The 13,397-nt window shown below is 46.3% G+C and overlaps 2 protein-coding genes across 2 annotated transcripts in view; one reads left to right on the forward strand and one right to left on the reverse strand.

The window, feature by feature from the left end:
• Nucleotides 1-574: 574 nt before the first annotated feature.
• Nucleotides 575-1,051, forward strand: LOC138514655 (ribonuclease H-like). Its single transcript, XM_069630089.1, has one exon. It carries the CDS (start codon nt 575-577, stop codon nt 1,049-1,051), a length of 477 nt encoding a protein of 158 aa, XP_069486190.1.
• Nucleotides 1,052-1,116: 65 nt separating this feature from the next.
• Nucleotides 1,117-13,397, reverse strand: part of REDIC1 (regulator of DNA class I crossover intermediates 1) — a 411,382-nt gene continuing 399,101 nt past the window's right edge. Inside the window, exon 5 of the mRNA XM_069630090.1 lies at nt 1,117-1,150. Within this exon, the coding sequence (XP_069486191.1) occupies nt 1,117-1,150 (34 nt within the window). The remainder of the gene's footprint in view (nt 1,151-13,397) is intronic.

Below are 13,397 nucleotides of genomic sequence, written 5' to 3' on the forward strand. Positions count from 1 at the left end.
CACAAAACCCTTATTGCAGGGACTCAAAGATGCTCAAAGAGAGAACACAGAAATACAATGGTCCGCAGAGCTAAGTGTTGTGTTCACCTCACTCAAATAACTAATTTCAAGTGCACCAGTACTCGCGAACCCAAATTATGAGTGCAAGTTTTACCTGTTCTCACACTGTAAAGAGTCACTCATGACAGCAGTACTGACACAAAAGACATCTCTGGGACACAAGCCCCTGGCATACTACAGTGGCACACTGGATGCGGTAATGCAGGGACACTTCGCGTGCGAGCAATTTCTCGCAGCTGCAGCGTTCGCCATTGAGAAAAGTGCAACGATAGTGATGGGATGTTCCGTCACATTATTCGTAGAGCACTCCCTGTTCGCAATCCCAGAAAGATCAAAAAGCACACTCACAACACAAAGAGCCACAGCATATGAAATAATTTTGTCTAGCGCAAGCATACACATAGTGAGATGTAAGACAGTAAATCCTGCAATATTCATTACAGAACCATGCACTGTGGAAGACATGCAGGCACACAACTGTGCAACATACCAGGGGGAAGAAGGAGGGACAATCATGGTGAGTGAGAATGCACTGAACGAGGGGGAGGTATTCTTCATAGACTGGTCAGCGTCAACAAACTCAGAGACAGGAGAAAAACACGTGGGAATAGCTGTTGTACAGCTAGAAGAAGGTGAGTATGAGGTACTACTACAGCAGCGCCTGCCCGCCCATTACTCAGCACAAGCAGCAGAACTAATAGCACTCATTGAAGCGTTGCATGCAGCAAAAGGGTGTGCAGTTACAATTTACACAGACTCAGCTTATATGACCACTACAGTTCACGGAGGATTAGCAAGATGGGGACGGAGGGGATTTCACAGAGCCGATGGGTCACCTGTACAACATACAGTTCTCCTAAAAGAACTCATTGAGACATTGAAAGACCCCACCATGGAAGCCATTGTGAAGTGCCAGGCGCATACAACCAACACAGATATCATCTCTTTGGGAAACGCGGCAGCTGACGCTGCCGCCAAGGAGGCCTTGTAGTTAGTTAAAGAAAGAACAGGTGAGTACTTCATACACAAACATTTAGAAGAGAATCTCCCAGATGGCTACAACGCCATGCCTGTGTCACAAATACTGGAGCTGCAAGAGGGGGCAACATAAGAAGAAAGAGAATTGTGGGAAAAAAGGGGATGTAGCCAGTCAGCAACAGATCTCTTATGGCGGCAAAACAACACCGGAAAGGTGGTAATGCCAACCAAACTATTGGAGATAGCTTTCCAACAACTACACTTTCCAGCACACAATGCAAAACAGCACATTGCCGTAGAAATACAGGAACACTGGTTCATCCCCGGGTTACAAGAGCAACTTTCAAAACTGGCGATGGAATGCACAACGTGCCAAATATGCCAAATATATAATTCAGGCATGACCTTAAAAACACTACGAGGAACAATACCAAAACCAACGGGCCCCTTCAGAGAGCTGCATATTGATTGAGAAAGATGCAATGGAGCGCGGTACATGATAGTGGTGGTTTGTCCATTTTCGAGGTGGGTTAAAGTGGGGCCCTGTGCACGTCCGGATGCCAAATGTGCTGCAAAGTTCTTGGTGAGGAAAGTGTTTCCCTCGCTGGGGAATTTGTGATGTAATTCGCTCGGATAATGGCACACATTTTGTCAACGATATTTTCAAGGAAGTTACTGCTTTGCTAGGAATCAAACACAAATTATGGTTGATTTATCACCTGCAAAGTAACGGCGTAGTTCAAAAAATAAACAGCCTCTTGAAGGGGAGACTGTCAAAACTGTGTTTTTCCCTTAAAAAGAATTGGATGCACTGTCTTCCACTGGCCTTGTTCGAGCTGAGAAATCAGCCTTGCAAGGACCACCACCTGTCACTACACGAAATAATGACAGGAAGACGCATGCACACAGCACACTCCCCACTCAGCAGACATTCAGACGCCCATAGAAGTGCTATTGTATTGGGTGAAGAGTTTAATGAATACCTGACAAAACTTACGAAGTCAGCTCGCATGATAGTGAGACAGCTAGCACCACCATTCACACGCGAAGAGGGGAACGAAGCAATAACATTGAGAGAAGAAAACCCAACAGGTCAGCTAATGCCGGGGGATATGGTGTATGTCAGAAGTTTTGTGCGTAGATGGAATGCCCCAAGATTTCATGGCCCATACGAGGTAGTGTATTGTACGCCCACAGCGGTAAAGGGGAAGGGCCTGAGATATTGGATACATTTGACAGACATACGAAAAGCTTATGATAGTGTCACACAAGGACAAGATGAAGGGGTACAAAACACAGAAGAAGTGCAAAAATAAATGAAGAGAAGAGCTATGGCTACATCATATGTATATACAGGAGTACATGCTCTACAGAAAATAAACTGGATAAAATGCTTGTGAGAGATAACTGTACAGAATTTTGAAAGTGTAAAATAGTAAAAAATCTCTCTCTCTCTCTTATATTTGTTAAATGTAAAATGACATATATAATTGTTTGAGGCTGCTTAATACACCTTTATGTATTACTATATAGGAAAAACCATGACAACGAATGGGCAGCCCGCAACAAACAATGTTAGGGCAGATAGAAATAGAAATGAGAATTTTGATTTACGTAGATATTCGTATGAGTGTGGTCTGTTTGTGTGCGCAATCATCTTCTTTACAATGATGTTTGGCCTTTGTTTATTGGGCTATTGCATTCATCTCTATCGAGATGAATGAGGGGGCAGGGAATGGAACCAACATGGAGAGTGGAAGAAAATGGTTAAAGAAGGAGCCTAATTAATTTGGGATGGCTTTCAACTCATATGGGGTTATGACACTCACCCTGACCATGCACAGCACCCAAATGACATCAACAACAGATTGGTCCCACACCCAACTCCCCAGTACAATGCCACTGAATTTAGCGTCTATGGGTTAAATGATCGTAATCCCTCTGTTATATCATGGTTATATGACACTGCTGCCACCCTGCCCACACCAACAGCCAACCCATCCGCAGAATCTGAACACCCCAAAGAAAGGACGAAAGAAAATGTAGAGATGGCTGAGGAATTCCTGATCCTATATGATGAATGGGAAAAGGGTGGGTGGGTAAAGAAGGCACAGCGCTGCGTGCAGCTAGAGATGCGAGAAACTTCCTTAAAAGCAGCAGAAGAAGAAGGGAGGTGGGGAGAAAAAAATATGACGAGTATTCCGGCCTGGGGCTACATACAATAGAAGACCCTAGACATCCACATCAGTCAAATAAGATATGAGTTCCACTGCAAAACAGACAACTAATGAGAGTTGTTATGTATGTTCCTTTATTCCCCACCCCTCAGGCACACCTAAGGTCTTGCTGCCTAAAGAACTGCCTCTTGCAGATGCCCAGTGCCTCCTTCATCTTATCCTATTTAGAATTAAGAACACCTTCCAGGCACACACAGTTTCTTTTGAAATGCTGCAAAACAAGAAAACCTGCTACTCGAGAGCCAAAGGAGTGATATGTTTTAAAGAACCCTTTTTCGTTATAAAAGGAACATTGTTTTCAGAAAACAAGTGGAAGGATGAAGTAATAATATGCAAAGCAGAAGCACTACGGGGGCTGCCAACAGAAAAACTACAATGGATCAAGAAAACCTGCACACCGGTTTGGACAGAACATATCACAAAGCTGACGTGGGTGACAGCCATAGAAAAACCGTTTAAACTACAAAAAGAAATTACATACGAACTATGCTTCCTTAGAGAAGGGAAAAATAACATGGGTGTAAACAAGAACTGTAACAGAACGCTCATAATCCCAGATATGAAGAAAGGCACAGCAGCCCTCATGGACACTCACTGGGTCTGCGGCAAACAGGCGTACTTGCACCTCCCACCATCTTGGAGGGGCACATGTTCTCTGGCAACGCTGCACTCTACTCTGATGGTGATTCCGGAGAGTCACATCGAAGGAGGAGGAGGACTGCCAGCTGCTCGTCGCCCAGAAAATCCACAACGAACAGAAAAACCACCACTGTATGCCCTGTCCGCGTACAATGTACAAGGCGTGATATCCAGAAAGCGGAAGGTCCAACTACATATCCAAAGCCTCCTCAGAACTATTGGCACAGATCCCGGACAGGAATAAATTATTCAACTCCGCCGAAACATTCTTTGCCTCCCTCGTCCTGAGTATCCAGGCGCGAGCCAACGCAAAATGGCTGCAAATCACGCGCTCAGAGTTTATCCAACTGGCTAATTACACAGAAGAGGGGTTCAACGTGATCAAGGTGGAGCTAAGGACTATAAAGGCTGATGACAATGCAGAACAGGTATGTCCTAGACCTGTTAACAGCGATGGATGGAGGTGTTTGCCGAAGAATCGGGAGCGCATGCTGCACATTCGTGCCTTCTGATGCGGATAATGGAACACTATCGCACGTCATCACGGCAGTACACAATTTGGGGGAACGCATGAAGAAGGAAGGTGGAGCAGACCCAAGTTCGTGGTTGGACAACATGTTTTCCTGGGTACCTTCGTGGCTGGGATTGACTATCAAGATGCTGGTACCCATCGTTGTATTTTTACTCCAGATTTTTTGAGAGTGCCAGCTAGGTCTTCAATGCTGCGCAAACGCATTCCCTAATGGTGCAATGATGATGGTGACAATGGGCAACACTAGAGGAGCAGCACAGATCATGCAGGAGGCACAAGTACAAACAGGTGAGGATCCAGAACCCAATTATAGAATGGTGCCATTATATTATGATGGGGACATAGTGGATAGGTTATATCACACCACAATAAAAGAGTGTGTAGAGCTTGGATGCCAATAAAGGGGACAACGGCATGGGAGGAACCAGTTATGAATGAAGGAACGCCAGAGGTTGAGCGAGTTACAGTATTCGTTACTTAAGTAATAAAAGGGGGAGATGTATGGGAGGACAGGTCAGTAGGAACCCCCTCACCTGCATTGGCCACCCACGTGAGGCTCATGACTTGTCGGCAGCCTCCCATGCACCTGGGCCCGGGAGGCAGAGCAGCTGCGGATCGACGCGTGAAGCCGCACAACCACATGGCCTGGTATAGCATAGACACCATTTTGTAATGAGAAATACTACATTTTAAGTGTGCTAAAGCCTGACCCATTCAAAATCGCTTACATACAGAGCTGCAGCTTGGCCCCCACTTGACCGCACACAGAGAGGCCTGCACTTCCCCCAGCCTCCAACTCATGGCAGATCTGCTGAAGGCCTGTTCTCACGAGCAACCAGACGCGGACAAATAACAGAACAAACACTGTATCATTTACCTTCCGCAAATACATCATTGCCCTAGGAGTGACCACACTCATAGTCGAAGTCTGGAAAATAACAGAAACCTAACCTGGCATGCCCCGACCCTGCGCCTAACCCCCAACGTGTGTGATATATGGTGTCTATGACCCCCTGCCCAGTTCCCCCAGATGAAGTGTTAACCATACAGACTAAACTATTGAGTGTCACAGCCTTATCCATAATTGCTAAGAGATGTGTGGAAAGAGCTAAAATGTATGATATCAAAAGCATGATGACCCCGCCCACTCCAAGACACTGTGTTCTCTGATACGTAATGTATGATCACACAAAAATCCATGTCGTGCTGTCTAACGTTTGCTGCTATTGTAAAAAGGGTGATTAAGAAGCAATATATAAAATGCCTGTATATGATGCTATATCACATCATTGTACTATATGTAAGCCATCCTGGGCACTGAGCCAGTTTTTACTATAAATCGAAATGTTAGATTAAATACATTGCTCTCTTGTTTTCAAGCACATAACCCAACCTAACACTACCTCATGTTTGTTCTATGATTATCGTTCTCATAAACTGCAAGTATAATGTCGACAGATGATATGTACTGTTTGTGCTAATGACAAATCCCCATCGTTGTGAACCCACTAATGCAAACATATTTAAATGTGTAATTTCCCTAAAACTTCCAGCTTAACACTCGTCCCCTCCAAAGGTACAGAGTGTAGCCCTGTGAATAAAGAATCGCTCAGAGTTACAAGGCCATCTCCCCCTCCTCCCCGCCAAGGCCCGCCGGGGTGCATTGGTGTTCGAGCAGCACAACCTCACCTCCCCACATTCCTGCTGGGCCCGCTTCAAGGATTCACCGCCTCCATGTTAGAAGCCGCCACGACCTGGCCAAGTGAATTATGAGCTATCTGGTCCTAAATCCCACCGCCTTCAAGGGATCAGTTATGTATCCCTATTGACCCAATGGTATTCCAGCTCACCCCAAGTTAACGGGCCATGAAGATAATTATTCACCCTGGTACCAACATATTGTAAAACCATCCCTCATTACATCTAACAGAATAGAATGACAAAAACAGCTTGTCCTGTGACGTGTGCCCCTGATAAGGCACCTGGACTCATGAGACAAGGCCCTTCGGTAGTGGTGACTACACACTGATGTATTGGTGAAACCTCATGTTGCATACTATTTTTCTCTGTCTCCCTCTGATCTTAGATTGATGTATTGAAGGATTTACAGGACATCTTGAAACTGTGTATTATAATGAATGTGTGTGTGAGTGGCCACAAGGGCAAAGTGTTAGTGCAGCCACCAATCTTCAATGCAGACAGCGTCCGGCCTGGCAGCTCCACCCCGAAGAGCCCAGATGACCCGTCCACTCCACGTTGGCACCGCGCAGACGCTCACCAATCCTGGAGCAGCACAACTAAACATTGTATATAGTTTAGCTAATGCCACCCAATCCCTAAGACTATGTGCCCCCTATAGCATACATCACACATGACGTATTTTTGAAATAAGTATGACTATCTTTGCTATTGTCAGACAGAGCACTCTCGGAGTTTGCAGAGTCTTTTGCATGCCCTATATCGATTTAGATAAAACCTTTTAACTTCACACGCACTTGGTTGTGGTCTCATTCCCTCCTGGGGTGTGTGCTTTACCGCCTCTCATTAAGGGGGGTTTACTGCCTTATTGGGGACGCTGACATTCAAGCCTCAGGAGCCATTCTCCCTTCGGGTGGAGGATCTCAAGTATTGCACCAACCACACACATTCGACCTATGTGACACCAGCAACCGGGGGCCACGATGGACAACCTGGCTACAAGATTTCAAATTTTACGTAGGACCCATAGGGCTCAATGACGATGAAAGACTCCGAAAACATGCTGTCTATGGCAGTGGGACCGGCGGTTAGAGATATTGATGGTGAATTGAGATGGCATCTTACCAGGATTTACACACACATTTATTAGAATACTTTGCACCCCACACCAACGTCGACTATGAAAGACATCTTTCATATGACACGCCAAGACAAAGGAGAATCTCTTGAAAATATTATGAGACTAAGAATAAGATTGAAGCAGTGCGAATTCCATCGATATTCAAATGAAGAGGCCTTAAGGTCCCAGGTCATAGCTGGCTGTGACTCTCATGCATTCTGTAAGAAACTCCTGCTAAAGCAGAGCTAACGGGAAGAGATCCTAGCCCTGGTTCGGATGGAAATGGCAGTAGAATCGCAGCAAGATAACCTGGGCAAGGTCATGATACAAGCTTAAGTCCCTGATCCTGATGCCGTCAACAAGCTATACACCACACCAAACCAGCCGACTAGACACTCGGTGGCCCCCTGCTTCAGGTGCGGATAGGAATATCCTCACACAGGTGAATGCCCAGCCCTGGCCAAAAATGCACTGCATGTGGCGGCGACGATCACTTCAAGGCTGTCTGTGAAAACGTGTCCACACACCCAACCAGCCGGAGATTACTCAGGGAATGACGGAAGACGACACTGACAAACCCACACGAGGGCGGACCAGACAGTGAATCCAGATGACCGCAGCAGGTGGAGCGCGAATACAGAAAATCCTATGCTCTGGAAGAATACCAACCACCCGAAAGCTCCAGATGCAGTGGTCGCAGCCACTATGTCCGGTACATTGAAATGAGATCACCCTCAAGCAGTGACTCGCCCTCGTCGGGTGAAGACCAGCATAAAAAGAAATACGTGTGGGCCCTGAACATCAGCACTGTGACTCAACACAGTCCGGTCCTCAAGCTCCAAGTCAACGACACCCCCTTAGAATTCCTCATAGACACAGAGCAACAGTCAGTATAATCAGCAAAGAGGCCTATAACACGCTTCACATGGCACCAAAGCTCAGGAAGTCCCCCGTTGACATCTAGCCATGTGGATCCACCTCACCACTACCATGCAAAGGTGTCATCACAGACATGTGCACCCACAAGGCTCATGTAGCGAAGATCCCGCTGCACATCCTTAAAACAGAAGTGAATAGCGGATGAATACTCAGCTTTAAAACGGCAGTAGAAATGAGCCTTGAACATATCTTATACCAACAAATGGCTCACAAATACTTTGCGAGGCCCGAAGACATCGAGGCAGCATTCCCGAACCTATTCAAAGGACTCCGAAAGCTAAAAAATAAAAAATCCAGCTGCACATCAACCCCCACAGTCAAGGTCGCTCAACACAACAGAGGTATACCTATCAATATACAATGACAAGTGGAAGAGGAGATCAGCAAACTCCTAAAACAACAAGTCATCGAGCCAGTCACAGGACCCACCCCATGGGTGTCACCCATAGTACTCATCCCGAAGAAATCACAGGACGGCTCCATCAGGACATGAGCAGGGCGAACGAAGCGATCGAACGAGAAAGACACCAGGCACCCAGGATATCTGCCATGATACACTTACTGCACGGCACAACATTTTTCTCAAAGTCACAAAAGGCTATCACCAGCTCGAGATCATCCCCGAGTTACGGTATATCACCACCTTCTTCACCCACATGGGTCTGTTCCAGTACAAGCTGCTTAGTTTCGGCATCTCGTCCGCGGCGGAGATCTTTAAGAGGAGATCCACAAGGTCATCCGCCATGTCCCCAACTGCGTCAACTAGTCTGACGATGTACTTGTCTTTGGCAAATCAAAAGTACAGCACGGTGCAGCCCTAAACAAGGTCTGCGCAGCACTTGAGGCGGTGGTTCTGACGCTGAACAGAAACAAATGCGAGTTCAGAAAGGGCTCACTCAGGTTCCTCGGTCACATATTCTAAGACAAAGGTATGCGACCTGACCCAGACAAGGTAGCAGCACTGAACACTGCCCAGCCACCCCAAAATGAGTTTCAACTTGGCTCATTCCTGGGACTCACGAGCTACTGCTCAAGTTATCTCCAAGATTACGCAACAGTCAGCAACCCTGCTCGTCTGCTCAAGCGGAAGGATCAACCCTTTGAGTGGTCAGCCGACTGCCAACACGCCTTTGAAACCATTCGAAACAAAATCTCCAAGGCGGAGGACATGACTTACTTCAATGCGGAAAGGAAGACCGAAGTCATAGTTGATGCCAGCCCAGTTGGTCTAAGAGCCATACTAACGCAACGAGACCCGACGGACCCAACCGACCTGTAAGTCATGGCCTATGCCAGCAGGAGTCTCACACCTACAAAACAGGCATACTCCCAGGTGGAAAAGGAAAGCCTGGCAGTAGTGTGGGCCTGCAAGTACTTTCACTTCTTCCTGCATGGAAAGGCATTCACTGTCATTACCAATCACCAGGCCACGGGGGGGTAGTGTCCACAAAATGCCTCCTACATCAAAAGGTATGGTTCCCCAAATTGGATGCCATAGTAGAGGAGGTCATAGGCAGGTGCACCATCTTTTCACTGCAGATGTCCCCGCTCCCAGAAGGCGTCTGGGAAGAACTGCCCATGGATTTCTTTGCCCCACTACGCAATGGAGTATATGTACTTGTACAATTGATGAACACTATCATTTTCCTGATGATCATCTGATTGATTTCACAGCAGCTACATGTGTCATCCCTGCACTAGATCGCATGTTGTCAACTTACGGGATAACAAAGATAATAAAATCCGACAACGGCCTGCCATTCACCAGCCATGACTTTGAGAACTTTTCACTACATGGGGTTGCAGCACAGAAAGATAACGCTGCGCTGGCCCTAAGCCAACGGCATAGTCGTAAGATTCATGGTGAATATCAAAAGAACCCTACAGATAGCCAACATAGTCAACAAGCTATTTGAGCAGGCTCTGTACCAACTCCTGGGTGAATATCGCCATACTCTGCATAGCACCGCAGAAGTCTGCCATCGGACCTCATGTTTTGACAAACCGTAAGAACGAGACTGCCTGAGGGCCACAGAACAAACAGGACCCCTAGAACAACAAGCTAGGACTCGGGACCAGGAAGAGAAAGAAAAATGAAAGACAGAGCAGACTCCCGACGAGGATCGAAAGAATGCAATATAGAACCGGGAGATCATGTGTAGGTACGTCAACCGATAATAAGAAAGGAGGACCCCACATTTGCACCAGAGTGGCTGGTCATAACCAGCAAAAAAGGGTACCATGATAACAGCAAGCAGAGAACAGCAGCAATCCATAACGAGGAACTCCTCCCACTTCAAGAAGCTCACAGGCACCATGCCCCAGTGTGGGGACACTCATACAGTAGTCAAAATGACCCGCTCTCGGATGACTCCTACCAAGGGGAAGGCGAGCAGTCTGAAGAGGAAGCTAGCAGCGGAGAGGAACTGTCACCCCACAGACACTCCACCTCACCATGAGACCTCAATGATGTTGTATGAAACCTCAGAGACTGATCGAAGAAATGGGGTGAAATCGGAAGTGATCTGGCATGTTAAAAAGGGGGGAGATGTCATGTCGTGACTGTGTGGGTGTATGGGCTCAGTGCCCCCCCCCCCCCCCGCATCGTTATGTGGGATGGCCCACATAGGACATGGTGGAAGTGAGGATGGGATAGGGAGGGGCTGGGAACAAGAATAAGGACGCACATACTCTACCGGCCGTTATGCGTCCGTTTTATTTACCGGAGGCCTCCCTGAATGGGTGGCCCTGTTCTCGAGCGCTGACCACTCGACTACACAGCGGGTGGTATGCTTATGGCCAGAGAATGAGGGGACGACATGAACGTTTGAGTAGACAAAGTCACAGGATACAAGACTATCCTATAGTGGTGTGCCGGGGAATAGATCAACTTGAGGCACACACGTGGGTGAGCACGAACAAAGAAGGATGATCCAGCAGCAAAACAGAATGAAAGCATGACATTTAAAAACCCTTGCACATTGGTTTAAATGCCAGAAGTTTACTTAACTAAACAAATTGTGTTTTTCCGTTTCATACCACCAGGATTGAAAGTTACCATGCCAACCAGCTATTATGGTTTCCAGTACCTTTGGCTCTCTCTCGTTCGTTCGTTCGCTCTCTCTCGCTCGCTCTCGCTCTCTTTTTCTCTCTCTCTCTGTTCTGTATAGACAAGGTTTCGCCACATAGGCGCCAGCAAGATGCATCAAATCCAAAAAGATGAAAGACATTTCAGACAGTCCAAACACTGTTCTACATATGACTTGGCAGCATAGAAATATGTAAGAGATTATGGAAGACATCGTGACAGAGAAACCGCACATACCATTGCATATAGTTATCAAATCAAATCTATCTACAAAAATATTACCCAGATGACTTGTTATAGTTAATCTGTCTTTTGATTTACAGTCTTTGTTCTTATACATATACGCTCTGATTGAAAGAAAATACTATTGCAATAACAGTGGTGTTTAGAACAGTTTACCTTCTTTGTATCTGTGAAATGATTCTTACTGGTATATTTTCCTTTCATTTGCTGTTGTTGAAATCTGGTAAAATATTAATAATATTATCTGACAATGTGTAAGGTAACCTATAGTGAACGGCGTTTTGTTCATAACATATGAGAACGTTACTTAGGTGTAGCAGTAGTCCGTAAACACAGAGACTGGACAATGGCTGCGTGATTATGCCGGTATTTTGTGCACTGCCCAAACTCTCATGAAAGTTTCTTTTTTGGTGGTCCCAGATGTTTTGTGTGTGGAATGTGGGCCCTGAACTCACTTGATTCCTTGAAGGCAACCAACTTGGCTATGTATTTGAGGTCAAGAGAGGAGGCCCACCAGCCTAGCCACCATGAGAAAGGATAGCCAATCATCTGTATGAATATGCAGCTTCAGCTGACTGTGTAGTCAATAATGTACATTCGGCTCAGGAGAGATTGGAAGTGGGAAGTACGACAGAATCTCTGCACAGACAGAAATAAGACATTCCTACTTTCTCCCCAAAACAGCATTAATCCAAGAAAGCTATCCACCAGCATTTAAATGAAGGCAATTTGTTAAATACTTACCAAGGACCTAGGGTCACAATGTGAAATCCCACACTGATTGGGTCTTCCCCCAATAATCCCAATATACTGATAAGCTCAGACATACTCACTTCTTTGCAAATAAGTGTGTCATTTGGGAGATGGCAGTGCACAAAAAACAGCTCTGTGGGATTTGTTTAATTTCACCCCTCGACAATTGTGAGAAGGGGAGGTCAAACTTTGGAAGGCTGAAAAAATGCGAGGAATCAATTAGTCTGATATGGGAGTCGTTTCTTACCAGTAACTCAATTTCTCCAACGTTGGTATCTTTCATAGATTCACATGCCGTGAATGTCCCCCGTCGACAGGCTGGGGATCCCTGCTTACTTATATCATAACACATTTCCTAAAGGAAAAAATTGACACCTTCAATGTCCTACCCACATCGTTGTGGGTGCTTTTGGTCTCCACCAATAGGATGTTGAGTGTCTAGCTCCGCCCCTGCAGCTTCCCCTCAGATTTTAACCAACCCTGCTGGTAGGAAGAACCCCCACTCAGAAAGGTTGTTTGCCTGGAGGGGATTGCTGGCTGGCACATGTGAATCTATGAAAGATACCAATGCTGGAGAAAGAGAAAAATTAATTTCCAAGTCACAAACTTTATTTGGGTTGTAGCCAGAGGCTTGAACAGAGGCTTCATAAGGCAAACTAGAACCAGGTTCAAACTCCACACCAGAGGTAATCTCGTTTTAGGAGGGTTGGGGGCAGAATAGCCCTTTAAGAAAATGCTTGAGCAGCCTGATACTGAACAGAGGAGGTTTCCCTCTCTTTCTAGTAAGTCTGGAAATAGCAGCGAGGTGGGTGGACCTTTATTGAGGACAGTGCAAGACCCTCTTTTGCTAGTTTCAGGAGGTATGGGAGGCCCTGGTGTGGCTGTATTGTCAACGGTTCCGGGTTGGATTGCTGTGAACACCAGGTACAAAACCGTTTCCATTTTTGGCTGTAGGATTTATTCATGGAAGGGGCTCTCACTACTGCTAGTATGCACTGACATTCCTTTGGGATGTTTAGGTGCCCAAACTCAGTGTAATCAGGAGCCACGCGGTTAGCTTGAGGGAACGTCGGTCGTGATGCAGGATTGCGCCGCCGCTTTGTGATAGGA

Source organism: Ambystoma mexicanum, chromosome 12 (assembly GCF_040938575.1).
Source record: "Ambystoma mexicanum isolate Mex_15411 chromosome 12, UKY_AmexF1_1, whole genome shotgun sequence".
Classification (NCBI taxonomy): domain Eukaryota; kingdom Metazoa; phylum Chordata; class Amphibia; order Caudata; family Ambystomatidae; genus Ambystoma; species Ambystoma mexicanum.